Source organism: Gossypium arboreum, chromosome 9 (assembly GCF_025698485.1).
Source record: "Gossypium arboreum isolate Shixiya-1 chromosome 9, ASM2569848v2, whole genome shotgun sequence".
Lineage (NCBI taxonomy): Eukaryota > Viridiplantae > Streptophyta > Magnoliopsida > Malvales > Malvaceae > Gossypium > Gossypium arboreum.
In genome coordinates this window covers 84088277-84102428 of record NC_069078.1, presented here as the reverse complement: position 1 = coordinate 84102428, position 14152 = coordinate 84088277, and the positions used below count along the sequence as shown (strand labels likewise).

Sequence of the window (14152 nt, the reverse complement as noted above, 5' to 3'; positions counted from 1 at the left end):
AAATGCCCACAAAGTATCAAACACTTGTTGTGGCTGGTTTTGAAAGATAAGACTTCTCACTAATAGTGAGAGGTGGTTTGGACTTCAATCTTACTTGCTTACTTTGTGGACACTACAATGATACTATCATCCATATTATAGAGACTGTCGCTTTGCTCGAGTTATTTGCACAAGACTTATTCCAATTGACATCTTAAAGAGATTCTTTGAGGTACCTTTATCAAGTTGGATTAATGATAATATAGAAAACTCTCTTAATTTGCTTTTGATGATTTTGAATGGCCTACTGTTTTTGGAGTCCATCCTCTGTTGGTTCATTTGGAAACAACGTAACATGTTACCTTGTCTTTGCAAATGAGAATTGTAATGCAGATAATAGGATTTGGGTGACAACAATGAAGAGTAGTTCTCCTAATAGCAATAGACCAAGAAGAGCCATGATGGGAATTCGATGGGTGCCGCCAGAGGATGATTGGGTTAAGATTAACTCGGACGGTGCTGTCAAGGGAGTTGAACAAAGGGCCTTTGCTAATGGAGTTATTCTTGATAAGCATGGAAATTGGATAAAAGGTTACTGCAGAAACATTGGTATATGGTCTTAATTTGGCCTGGGAAAGGAGTTTCAAGAAGATACTTGTAGAAAGTGATACCATGCATGTGGTGCATGTTGGGCTGGTGCGAAGCATTGTTAAGCTGAGGGATAGACGACATTGGACTGTCAAGTTTTCTCATGTTTATAGAGAGGCTAATTTTATGACTAACTTTGCTACATCTTTGGCTCCTGGACTTCATTTGTTTGACCGGCCTCCTATGGATGCTATAAACTTAGTTTTAAGCGATATTCTTGGAATTTCCGATTGTGTCATTTCAACATTTTAGTTGAACAATATCCTTCCCTTTCCAGGAAAAAAAAAAAAAGAAAAAAGTTGCCTGCTGCTGGTGCTGCAAATTGCAAGGCCTTTTGCCGATAGGGCTGTCGTGAACTGTTCCTCTGTCAGCGGTTCCCACGCGTCTTTTCTCGCCCACAACACTCTGGATTATGCGGTCAAACCTGTACTTTACAACCCCTCTTTCCTCCATAATTACACATATATAATATTATAAATCTTGTTTATAGAATTTATCAATGAACGCCTTGGGGTGAGTACACCACTGATCACCAACATTTCAATCTCCAGTTTTTATGTATATTTTATGGGGATTTCCTTTTTTTTTAACACCTCCATAGCTGCGAGCTCTTTGTTTCTCCGATATACATAAGCAATGCGACAAAGATTGAACATGGGTTTAGACTTTAGCCCGCAATGATAGGATTTCTAAATAAATTTTTTTGTTGTTTAGGTAACTTTCATGTTGTTTAGAGTTTATGTTTTCCCCCTCCTTGTGAGAGCACATACCAATATCATAATTCACATATAATTTAAAGAAAATTATGATATATATATATTGCATAAATTACTAAGGATTTGAATTTGAACTTTAGGGTGCAAGTAGGTATCTTGTGTTAAATATGTTATAATTATATGTAAGAACTAACTTTTTTATTCTAAATCATAATTAAAATGCTTAAGAAATAATACTTGAGTGAGTGGATTTTCAATATATTTAATCATTTATTTGAAGAAATTAATATTTAGTTCTAAAGTAATTAATTTAAATGATGTTATATTTTTTTCTAAAATATTAAATTAAAATTAATTGAGAGTATATTAACAAAAAAATGTTACTGAAGTTTGAGTGATATTAGTTGTTGCATAATTAAGATGTAATGAAATTTGAAGCAGGATGCTTAATTACTATAGCACCAACTAGAGGAGTTAAGAGAGAGATAGAGAAAGAGAAGTGGGGACCTTACTAACTCCACTCCACTCCACTCCACTCCACCGCCCATAGCCCATAATAAGCAAAAGAAAACCAAATTGACCCAAATGCTCCCTCTTTTTACCTATTTTCATTTCTGATCATTTATATAGTATATCTCTACCCTATTCTCCTTCTTCCTCTTTCACTTTTAGCTCTTCACCAAACCCCATATCCTCTCTCTCTGAGTAATACTTACAGAAGAAAAGGATGCTGAATTCAGCCCAAACATCTTCTTCTCGACCCTCAGTTTTCTGGGTTCTGGTTTAGGGTTATGGGCGTTTGTTGCTTAGAATGAAAGAAACAAGCAAGAGCATAGGAAAAGACTGATTTTGGTGTTATGAGCTAAGCAACACTTTTTCTTCTAACTTATAATTATATATTTTTCATTATATCCCTCTTTACTTCCCACTATCTTCCCTTTTGTTTATTTAACAAGCAGAGCTTTAATTAGTGCTTTCATTATTGCTTTGGGGGGTGTTTTCAATTTTCAATCACTGCTTTAAAACGTTTCATCGCATATTAATGGATCCAGTTACATCGCATGGTCTTTCTCTTCCGCCTCCATTTAACATCAGAGATTTCAATCTTCACCACCACCATCATCACCAGCAACTGCAGCAGCAGGATCATCAATTCCATCATCAAAACTCCGAAGATGAACAAAGCGGCAGCAGCAGCGGCGTAAAGAAACTGGAACGCGACGACGGCAGCGGCACCGCCGATGGCAAAGAGCTTAGTATCCATGGTGAAGGGGAGGCGAATAGAAGGCCACGAGGCAGGCCTGCTGGATCCAAGAACAAGCCTAAGCCACCCATCATCATCACTCGCGACAGTGCCAACGCTTTACGCACTCATGTAGTGGAAATAGGCGACGGTTGCGACATCGTCGAGAGTGTATCCACCTTTGCTCGACGACGCCAAAGAGGCGTTTGCATCATGAGCGGAACTGGGAACGTCACCAATGTTACACTTCGGCAACCAGCCTCGGCTGGTGCAATCGTGAGCTTACATGGGCGTTTCGAGATATTATCATTGTCGGGTTCGTTCTTGCCTCCACCGGCACCGCCTGCAGCCACGGGTCTAACCATATACTTGGCCGGCGGGCAAGGGCAGGTCGTGGGTGGCAGTGTTGTCGGGACACTAACGTGTTCAGGCCCTGTTGTGATTATGGCAGCTTCGTTTAGTAACGCCGCGTATGAGAGGCTTCCATTGGAAGAAGAAGAGCCACCGCAGCTTCCGATACCGGGCGGTGCAATTGAATCGTCGCCGGATGCAGTAGGAGGGCAGCAGCAGCGGCAACAACAACAAGCAATGGCCGAGTCAAATCCGCCTCTTTTTCATGGACTACCACCAAATCTTCTCAATTCTATTCAATTACCAAGTGAGGCATTTTGGGCCAATGGTGGTCGCTCTCCATTCTAGCTAACAATCTTTGGTGAATTCAGTTCAGCTTCATCTTCAGGCCTCAACTATAGCCAAGAGGATGATAAAAAGAAAAAAAAAAAAGAAGAACTTGATTTATAGCTAGGAAATCTGGGTTTGTTGAGCAACATTTTCCAGGTTTTGTTTCTTTTATTACTGTTAGTTTCTTCTTTCTTCATTCTGAATTGAATTTGATGAGTAGATGGTATATGCCTGCATGTCGATTGAATGGGTGTAAATTCATGGATTCTTGGTGCATTTGATTTTATGAGAACAAGTATTTCCAGTGTGCTTTAATGTAACTAGAGTTAGAATAATTTTAAATATTCTGACAAATACCAGAATATCGAATCTCACCTTAATTTTGATTCATATATATACACACAAAATCATATAGTACAGAATATTTCTTCTTTATAATCAAACCCACGTATAGGAAGAGAGTTAGTATACATTAGTTGTTGTTAGTTATATATGTAAAAAATAAGACAAGGTGAAAAAGGATCAGTACTGGGGTTGGCTAACAAATATAGATATTGAAGGGCATTTATGTAGTGTTGAAAAATGTTTGATCTTAAGAGAGTAGTCATAGTTAGGGTTTTGGTTTACGAAGAATGGGGAGACAAGCAAGTGTTGGGGGATTCTGATTCACACGTGCATGCTGCTCTTTTCGAGGCAGTTTTATCTCAAAATACTACTACCATAAAATTTTAAGGCAATAAGCAGCTAGGTTCATGGTGTTTCGAATTTGGTAAATTGTCCAAAATATATCCAGCGGGTGAAGAAATTTGTTTGTAAAAGTTCAACATGAAATAATCCACTACACTGCATTACTTTTCTTGGATGATTTACTATGTTTAATTATTAAAAAGTAGGTAACTTATTAATTTCATTTGAACTATAATTAAGTTTGTTATCTAGTGAATAATTATTAAAACTATAAATAAATTTTAATTTTATGAGCAATTCAATACATAACCTTTGATTTGATATAATTGTATACATAAAATCTTAATTGTATTTTAAATATATACATCTAAATTTAATTTTAATACAACTGTATACAATAAATACATTAAATTATTTTTATATTTGATAAATACATTAAATGGTACTATATCAGTAATTATATGAATGATTTATGAAAAATAAAATCAAATAAAAATTATGCATTCATATATAACATTAACTGAAGCCTTATACAACAAAAAATCAAACGTGTCGATAACTATTTACGGGTTTAAACTGATTTTTTACAATATTTTTATTGTACAAAAAAATATATTTTTAAATCATTTTATAATCAAAGTTGTTCCGTAACACCAACTTAAATATAATATAAATATTTCTTTCACAAAATTCACATTTTACGAGGAACAAAAAATGAAGAAAAGGACGGGTTCTCAACGTACTACGTACATAGTTATACACCATGTTTGAGCACAATCAGACTGAAATTGCATTCGTATGTACCATATTGTATTTTTTACATACACGCTACTCAAAACATTACAAACATATTATCAGAGGCATGAGCCAAATTTTCAGAATGAGCCAAAACAGTTTCAGGGTTTCTGGTTTTGCGTCACACATTATCAATCCTTAGAGAATAAACAAAATGTGAAGTTATATATACAAAAGAACAACAACTGGATGTTAGTAAACCCTCCTATCCATTTCATATACAAACTATCTGTTCACTATATAATTAGCAAACTACACAAGAATACGTCTCAGATGAATACAAATACGAGGTTAAAAAACAACATTTTGATGAATATATCTCGAGCTGCAATGATCCGATGTACCTCTGAGCACGATCTATTTGGCAGTAAAACTTTGACAAGAGCACACCTGACCGGACACTCCTGTGATTTTACCGGTTGGGAGTTTCAGTTCTCTATAGTCTGAATTGGTTCGTGCTGACGCAGCTTGTGCACACTTCAATCAAACCTTCTGAAATGTTATCAATAGTCTATTCGTAGCCGCCTCAGTTCGGCTAAGAAGGTGGGGCTGGAAGTAAGCGTCCGGTGCGCAAGAGTTCTTATGTCTTCCCTGGAACAGTCTTGGGAGATGCGAACAAGTTCCCATAAGGCACCTCCGGTTATCATGTCTTTAGCATTCACTTCTGCAATGTGGTGAATTTGGAGTTATAAAGGTTTTCGAAGAAACTTTTGAAAATCTCTGAAGATAAAACAAGCTTACCATGTTGTGCTAAGTGGCAGACTGCGAGTTCAATATGCCGTCGGATTGGAGAGGCATCATTGTTAGCATTCTGTACAATCCAAGGAAGTGCTCCATCCTCGATCAGAAGAGACCTGCCAGTTTTACTTCCTGTACCATTTGAGAACTGAATTACTCCCAAAAGATAAAAAAATCATAGATAGGTAAACTTCAGTAATAAGGAATCGACTTGTTAGAAAATGCTGCATGACAAGCTGAAAAGGCTTGAAGCACTCATCATTGAAGAAATGTACCTTGAGCTGATGCTCTTGACTCGCATTTAGCGAAGTTTGCTATTCCACGTGCAACTTGAGCAAGAACATCTGGATGTCCGCATTTGACCATTCCGAGCAATGCCTTGATACCACCTTCATCTCTTAGCTTATTCTGCAGCTTATCTGAAGAAGGTAATGGAGAAGTGCTCAATTGAAGAATTAAACCAACTGAAAAACTTGGACGAAATTTTTTAAGACCATTATCAATAGAACAGCATTCATTTAAGCCCTACACCAGGTCAAGCTTTTTATCATGAATGTAGCATTTGGATTCTTTGAAAAAGCAAAAACATACGAAAGTGCTCTATGGAACAAGACCAGAAAAGCTTAATATTTCAACTTTTCACCATTAGAAGTTCAAGTTGATCAACAGGCAGAAACTCCTCATAAACTTAACAATGAAATCAGATACGAAGATTGCTGCAGATGAAAACCAAAGAGGTCAAGCAATTTACCATTGCCACAGAGATTGGCGATGGCACCAGCAACCATTCTAAGTGTTTGTGGATCCTCAGCATTAGCTGCTGTTATTGATAACAATCTAATGCCCCCCTCAGACAGTATGAGTTCCTGGTTGGTTTCTGACAAAGTAAAACGAGTAAAATGTAAAAGGAAGAGAGATCAAAAGCAACAAAAAAAAAAAAAAAAAAGAATAAAACTTCATTGGTGAATAAAGCAAGCTAAATTTAACCATTCATCGCAAGATTGGCAATTGCACCAGCTGCAACTCTATGAATCATCTCATCCTCGGAGCTTCCAAGCAGCAACAGCAAGGACGTTAGACCTCCAGCTTCTACAATCTTCTGCTGATTTGATTCTGCACAATGGAGGTGTAGACATTGTCACCAACTGAAGTAATAAGAAACAGCACAATCAAAGTAATTATTATATGAATAGAAGAAATGGGGAAACAGAAAACACATCCATGCAGAAATCATCAATTATCTAAAATTAATAATTTCAGTCCGAAAATGCTTCCCACAAGATCCACAGTACTTACAAAATGCTCTATTTTAATCAAATCAAATTTAGAGCAAAGTATGTCAGTTCTACCAAAAAAAGAAAACTGAACAAAGAACACAGGCAGAAACAATACCCTCAGCTAGTATGTCGGTTCTACCAAAAAAAGAAAACTGAACAAAGAACACAGGCAGAAACAATACCCTCAGCTGCTAAATTTGCTACCACTTTCACAGCATGAATCCGCACATCAGCATCTTCTGCTTCAAGCAATGACAAGATCTTTTGCAATCCCACTGTAAGATAAAGGCAAAAAGGTTAACTACAAATAGGTTATCGCATATTATTTTTCATTATAGTTTTTTTTCCAATAAATACCAGTTCAGGAATTACTACTACCTTGTTCAAAGAGGTTTGCTATTGAGGCTTTTTCTTCATTTACTGAATCATTTACCTGTGGTCTAACTTGAGAGATGAGAGAATCTAGACCACCCAGGACTTTGCCAGGCCCACCTCTGTCAAGCCTTCTTCTAGTCTATAAAAAAGATGCACGTCTGCTTAAAATTTCTTTAAATCAGGTTCCTAGAAGGCCATGTAATCTCACCAGTTTCAGATAAATATTTAATATGCAGTTTAATTACAATGACATTGACAAAGTTTGACAATTTTAATATTTATCATATAGTCCATGTATAATATTTCTTAATGTGAAGGATACTCAGCAGTGAATCAGTAACAATAAATTTATGGATTAAGTTGTAACAAAGGAACTCTTAGATTCAGTTTATATTGGATAAAATACCTCGTCAGCTTCAAAACTTAGCTGCAATAACTGCGTTTGTAGCATTGATATTTCCCCTTCAAGTTTTTCCTTTCGATATGCCTCATCTTCCAGCATCTTTCGCAGTTTCAAGATCTCAGAATTTGCTGATGCCTATACATTGGAAGTACGGTAGCGTGAGACAGCAATCTATGTCACCGAAGTAATGGAAAAAAATAGAGGTAGTCAACATATACCTCAGACATTTTCAATTGAGCAAGTTGACTTTTAAGGTTATTGACTTCCTCTTCAGCTGCTTTCCTTAGTGACGTTTCTTTGCTAAGTAGCTTTTGTAGCTCAGCAACTTCTTCAGCGGTGGATGCCATCTGGTCCTGTGAGGGACAAATATGGCACAGACATGATAAGTGGTTTCAAATTAGCTGCAAGTTACAGAAACTAAAAGAAATAGTAATAATGAGAATGAAGAAAAAGATACTAATTTTCCTTTGTATAAGAAATCAATATCATGTGATACGAGGGATATAGTTCTATGCAAAGATTATATTCCACCTTTCTTTCACCTAGCTTATGTTGATTCATCATCCATTTCTCCTCAAGCTTCTTTATTGATTCCATATAGTCCTTCTGATACTTCAATCTTTCCTTCTGCAATGAGAAGCAGCAGAAGATATGAATCAGTATGCATTCAAGTAGAAAATGGATTAACTCAAGGCAGTTGATGAAAGCAAGGTCTTTCTCTATCATCAAAAAGTTAAAAGGGTCAACTGGTAATTGTCTGCTTAGCTCCAACCCTACACTGATGTTAGGAGATTTTATTCAAATTCTGCTTTAATTATGATTTTCTTGAGACTTGGTTCTGATTTTTATTTCCTAGAATTTCCTTATTAGTTCAAAGTAAAACTTAATGAATTAACAAGTTCAAATCTGATTTCTCTATTGTTCGTCCGGTGACTCAATCCCAGACTCGGGACCATAACAACTGAAATTAAGAAGTTTATGACAATTGATTAAAGCACTCTTTTCCAAATCATTTACAAGATCAAGTGTTCCATGATTGATACATTCATGTTATCAGGAACCATGCAGAAAATCCTTTGATAATATGGCCTTCAGATTACAACAGCGATAAGCTTGACAGAATATGCATATTAGTGCAGCATCCGCTACTGTCCAGCTAAATTAGAATATGCATAAACTAAAAGAGAAGCTTGAGGGGCAAAAAGAAAAGAAAAAAAAAACTCACCTCCATTGCATCTGCATAATTTCTTTCAGCCTCAGAGATTTGGTTTTGAGTATCTGTGGTTATTCTTTCAATCTCTTCTTCAAAAGCTTTCTGTTTCCTCTCATGTTCCATAATCAGTTTGTCTAACTGTATGTCTAGCTTTCTAGCCAAACTTTTGTAATCAAATTCTTCCTTAAGCTTCAACATATTCTCCACTTTCATAGCCTATAAAAAAAAAAAAAAAAAAAAAAAAAAGAAAGAAAAAAAAGAAGTCCATATCTTGAGCAATTAAATGGCAGTATAAATAATCCACTTAAGCTCTAGGTCAAGATTTGATTCCAAATATATCAGCTAGTCCATAGATGCCTCTTAAAACCATCAAATAAAATGATATAATTAAAATAAAAAAGTTGTTTCGTAACCCACCCTCTGTCCAAACATTATAGTGCTAGTCGTTTCTCCACGATGACGTGGGGATGGACCTATAGTTATAACCAATGATGTTCTTGCTGTGCCTGTTAAAGAAACAAATTTTAAATTAAATGTTACAAAAAGAATTCAATGCGTTGAAAATGTTGAATTGAATGACAAATAGCAGAAAAGAAAATGTTAATACATCTAATTTACCTCCAAATGAATCTCGAAGTAACCTTGTAAGCTTCGAATCACGAACTGGAACATGAGCACTATTCTCTGCCAGCGCATTAATGCACTTCCCTAATGCACTCAAAGAAAGATTGATAGATTTGGCTTCCTCAAGTGTATGGCCTTCGCTCCCTGCAAAGAAACAAAGTTCAGCTTGAATGAAAAACTGTCAAAACTGTGGGGAGGAAGCTTTGTCCTTCCAATTTCTTTACCTGACTTATCAATCCTCTCTGAACCAGCAAGATCTACAACAACTAACTTGCCCTTTCGAACAAGTGTAGGCCTAAGAGATTTAGCCATGTTGGTACTGTTACCATTTTGACTTGAATGAGCAAGTTCTCTTCCCTTGACAGATCTTTTGACATGTACCTATAGCAGAAAAAGCTCAATTGAATTGATTGCATGATAAGATAACTTAGTACAGGAATAATTTAATTCAATGGATTTACCATCAAAAGAGCATGACTTCGAGAAGATTCAGTATTCAGTCTTGTGTTTGCAGCATAGCGATGAGCTTCCCCTAATTGGAGTAATTCCAAGAAACTCTGCTGATCTCTTATTTCGACTAGGGTAGCCCCAGGTAGTGAAACATCTCCAGACTTTGGGTCTTCCACAATGGAAATGTTGTCGTTTGTAGGATCAAGAAGATCCTGTAAGCTCTCCATGTAGAGCTGTACAAATTTTTTATGAGCAGAACTATTAGGCACATTAAAATGTTTATTAATTTCAAAAGAAATGATAAGAAATTTCTAGAAGTAATTTCATGGAAGTTATGATGATACCTGCAAATAGGAGACTGAAACAGAGTCACTTTCCAACGAAACATCTGCCAATATATCCTCCATAGCACGGACTATAATGCCGCGATCAGCCGTATCTTCCTCCCCAAGTCGTCCAAGCGTATATGTTTTCCCAGTACCGGTCTGACCATAAGCCATGACCGTTCCATTATAACCATCCAAAACGCTCTATAAAGACAAATTGCACAAAACATCTTGTCAATAAAATTAGAATCATGCACCCAAAAACAAGTTATGAAAAGGGGAAAAATGTAACAGACAGAAGAAACAATTGATAACTTGGGAAGAGACCACCACTGAAACACAATGACAGGCTGAAAGTATTTCTTTTGGCCTGAAGCAGGAAAGGGATACATCTTAAAATAATTTTCACCCAGCACAATAGAAACCAAATATTTGTTGGATGAAATATTTAAATGCAGTGCCAATTTTGTTGCAAGGAAAAAAACTACATGCAGATGAATTTCTAACAAATTGCTGTAGAAGTAGTTACGTCATGTACACAAACCTCCACAACAGGCTTTGCAACAACTTCATACACACGCTTTTGTGATGCAAACTCCGTAAGCACTTCATCGAACTCGTAGGTATCTGTGTCCCAATTGTTTTTCCGAAGCTTTAACCTCTTAAACTGAAATAGATGAAGGAAGCATCAGTGCCTTTTTAACAAAAGGGAAAAAAGCAGAAACCGTATGGGAGATAAATTCAAGTAACTTGGAAATTAATTAGATCAGCTAAAGCATGCACAATAAAGGTCCACAGCCCACTTATTTCCTTTTTGACTAATTGAAACGAAGCAATTATTATTCAAACTTTACTCCTTTTTCCCCTTTTTATTTGAATTAAACACATTTTAAGACTAACGTACCCTATAAGATGTCATATCCAGCAAAATATAAGGAAGATATCCCTCTTAACATTTCATTGAACCGTCAAATGGAATCAAAATACCTCTGGTTGAAGTTCTACACAATCAGCAAAATCAGCATCTGCCACCGACTCTTCTGCATTACGTGGACGTAATCTCACAGCCACTCGAACTCTTCCAGGAACTGAAGAGGAACATAAGCACATCAAATTAACAAATAAAAATACAGAACAGGGAAAGTAATAAATATAGATCATACTCATCAAGAAGAGCTCAATACTTACACCAAAAAAAAGAAGAAGAAGAGCTCAATACCATACAAGTTACAATCATCAGTCTAATCTCTATTTCTTTGCAGGGACTGGAATTCCTAAGAATCTAACTTTCAGCAGTACTAAATACAGACATGAAAGATCAACAAATACTATGTTGTATAAACCTTCAACATTTTTAACAGACTACCAACCAGAGAGGAAAAAAACTTGCACCAACCAGCACTCAGTTTCACCACCAAAGTATCTACTTAAGCGGTCTGACGTGGAGAACTCTCATTATAGGCATAGCATTGCAGTATTATATTACCATATTAAGGAAATATACAGGCTACCATTTCCAAGAAAAATATGTTTAGGAGGTTTTCATTTTTAACCGAAACGAGGCGATATACAATCTGATCCCGCATTTTAATGTTTATGAACAATTAATATCTGATTAGAGAGCCACCATAATCAGCACGGTTCAATCCTGGAATAAGTGTGATCACTATTGAACAAGATTTAGATTGCATAAATTATCAAATTGCTTCAATTGGAAACAATCTAAGAAACAATCTTCTATGATCTATCCAGTCTCAAAGGTAATATTATCGATCATGCATTTAACCTTCAAAAAACATACATAAAATGACTTACAGGTTACAATGCATGTTATAATCATCGACAATCAAAAGAAGCTACCCGACAACCTTAATTGAAAGTCCAGACAACTGACACTCCAAAAACGGAAACACTCAACAAGAATCAAACTTTATGAGAGATACAAACAAACATGAAACAACAAAACCAAGAAAAATGCATCATCGATGATCTCAAACAAAATCCCACCCCCCAAAAAAAAAGAAACAAAAAACAACTGACCCCCAGCATCATCTTTGGCAGTTCCACCTCCAAGTGACCCAGGGCTACTCTTCCTTAGCCCAGAAGATGCACCAACCGAAGACAAAGACTTGTTTTTTAGTGCAGCCTTTGAAGGGTTCGAGTTCATAGATAGTTGCCTGTCTGTTGCTGTTGTTGTTCCTTTGAGAGAGTTCCTCTGAGTCCCATTCCTATAATTTGCACCACCACTAGCCATTTCTTAAAGGAAAAGAGAAAAAAACCCAATACCAAAGCCTCAAAAAAGATTCAATCTTTAAAATGCCCAATTCTCCATTCCCCCCTAGAACTCTTGTTTCTTTGCTTATCCTGTGTTTTCTTGCCGAGAAAATGTCGTGGAAGGGGAAAAAAATGTTTTTATTGAGCGTTGAAAGTTGAAACTGTAAGTTACCAGAAAAGAGTGTAAGCAATGAATGAGATGTTTTTTTTTTCTTTAATTTGAGTTCGTGTTTGAGAGAGAGAAACAGAGAGGGAGTGGACCAAAGTGGACGTGACTTTTTTTTTTTAAATGAAACGGTGTGGGGAGAAGAGGTTGGTATTGGTTTTACTAAAATACCCTTTTGTAACATTATTTCGTTTATTTATTTATTTCTCACCTTTGCTTTCTACATGCCCCTCGTGACGGTGTTTAAATGCGGCAATGAATCGAGGTGTGCCATATAATAGTGCGGGAAACCTTAAATTACTATTTTACCCCTCAGATCCAAGTTAAGTTCTTATTAATTTATTATTCAATCTAAGGTGCAAAAATATTTGAATTCGATTAGATGATGTATGGGAAAAATAATTATATAATAAATTGATAAAGAAATTATATAAATATTAAATATGTATTTAGTTAAGATTTTAAAAATATTAGTGTGGAATATTTAATGTTTTAGATTCGAGTTTTATCATTTAAATAGTTATTTTTTTGTAAAAATAAAGAGATTTTAATAAATTACAACTGTGTTAGGACTCGATTGAGAATGGCATCAATTCAACTATAACTTTAAATATTAATATAGAGTAAAATGCAAACTCAAATAGAGTTTTGTGTTGCATGGTAGTTTGGTTGAAATTTTTTTAACGGATTAAAAAGATTTGAGATGATTTGAACAAGAAAAATATAATTTAGATGTCACTTTTAATAAAAATAAATGTTCAGATATCAAATAGGAAAGATAATTGAGCCTTAACTTGATTGGTATTTGTATTGTTGCCAATGTAAGAGGACGTCGGTTTACTTGTGCTGAAGCACATTATCCTCCTATTTATAGGTTGGGGAGGAATTATGAGTAATTCTAATTATTGTGTGTAAAAAAGAATATAGATAAATTGATAATATACTATTTTTAGCATCTATAATAAATGTATCTCGTAAAATCAAATTTTGATTTTAAACATTAAATGTTATGTAAAATACGTTTATCAAATTATTTGACTCACGTACTTTAAATATGCTCAAAGTTATATTTGAGCTAGTGGTTGGATTAATGAAAGAACTTGATTGATACAATATTGAAAGTTTAATTTTTTTAAGTTTTGGACCAAATTAAAATCTAGATGATATTTTAAATACGTTTGGTGGAATTAAGCCAATATGTTTTGACATAAGGATAACAAATCTTTAATGAAACGAGACAAGTTGTTGCATTAATAAAATGTCAAGCACGACATTAAACCAGTAGTGCCAAAAGCTGGCTGTCCTGGATTGGAGCCTTAAAGATGCATTACAAAGGGCAGCAAGGAGTTCATGTTACTAAAGTTCTTTCACATACTCGGTTGGGTTATTAACGAAATCAAATTAGTATTAATTGAATTATATAATTTTTTAATTATTAATCGAATTAAATTTTTCTAAAAAAAATTAACTGAACTGAAATATTTCGGTTAATTCAATCGATTAACTGAAATTTATATATTTTGTCTTTTGATTAAAACAAGTATAAATCATATAAAA

The 14152-nt window shown here is 35.3% G+C and overlaps 2 protein-coding genes across 2 annotated transcripts; one reads left to right on the top strand and one right to left on the bottom strand.

The window, feature by feature from the left end:
• Window positions 1-1829: 1829 nt before the first annotated feature.
• LOC108455890 (AT-hook motif nuclear-localized protein 24-like) lies at window positions 1830-3563 on the top strand. The gene has a single exon (XM_017754462.2). It carries the CDS (start codon window positions 2386-2388, stop codon window positions 3283-3285), a length of 900 nt encoding a protein of 299 aa, XP_017609951.1. The 5' UTR covers window positions 1830-2385; the 3' UTR covers window positions 3286-3563.
• A 1157-nt stretch (window positions 3564-4720) lies between these two features.
• Window positions 4721-12738, bottom strand: LOC108454085 (kinesin-like protein KIN-UA). The gene is made up of 19 exons (XM_017752401.2): window positions 12196-12738; window positions 11143-11243; window positions 10700-10822; window positions 10174-10359; window positions 9841-10062; window positions 9604-9760; window positions 9374-9523; window positions 9173-9261; window positions 8768-8971; window positions 8074-8169; window positions 7761-7895; window positions 7546-7677; window positions 7143-7278; window positions 6947-7039; window positions 6475-6600; window positions 6239-6364; window positions 5763-5906; window positions 5491-5619; window positions 4721-5413 (listed from the first exon to the last, which is right to left on the bottom strand). The coding sequence occupies exons 1-19, from the start codon at window positions 12407-12409 to the stop codon at window positions 5253-5255; spliced, it is 2724 nt and encodes a 907-aa protein (XP_017607890.1). The 5' UTR covers window positions 12410-12738; the 3' UTR covers window positions 4721-5252.
• Window positions 12739-14152: the final 1414 nt, after the last annotated feature.

What these genes read in the sequence shown, in the direction of transcription:
- LOC108455890 (XM_017754462.2), top strand. Translation starts at nt 2,386, where the DNA reads ATGGATCCAGTTACATCGCATGGTCTTTCTCTTCCGCCTCCATTTAAC.
- LOC108454085 (XM_017752401.2), bottom strand. Translation starts at nt 12,409, where the DNA reads ATGGCTAGTGGTGGTGCAAATTATAGGAATGGGACTCAGAGGAACTCT. An exon ending in GTGTAGAACTTCAACCAGAG is followed by an intron (nt 10,823 to 11,142) that starts GTATTTTGATTC and finishes CATCTATTTCAG; the next exon opens with TTTAAGAGGTTAAAGCTTCG. An exon ending in TGCCAATCTTGCGATGAATG is followed by an intron (nt 6,365 to 6,474) that starts GTTAAATTTAGC and finishes TTACTTTGTCAG; the next exon opens with AAACCAACCAGGAACTCATA.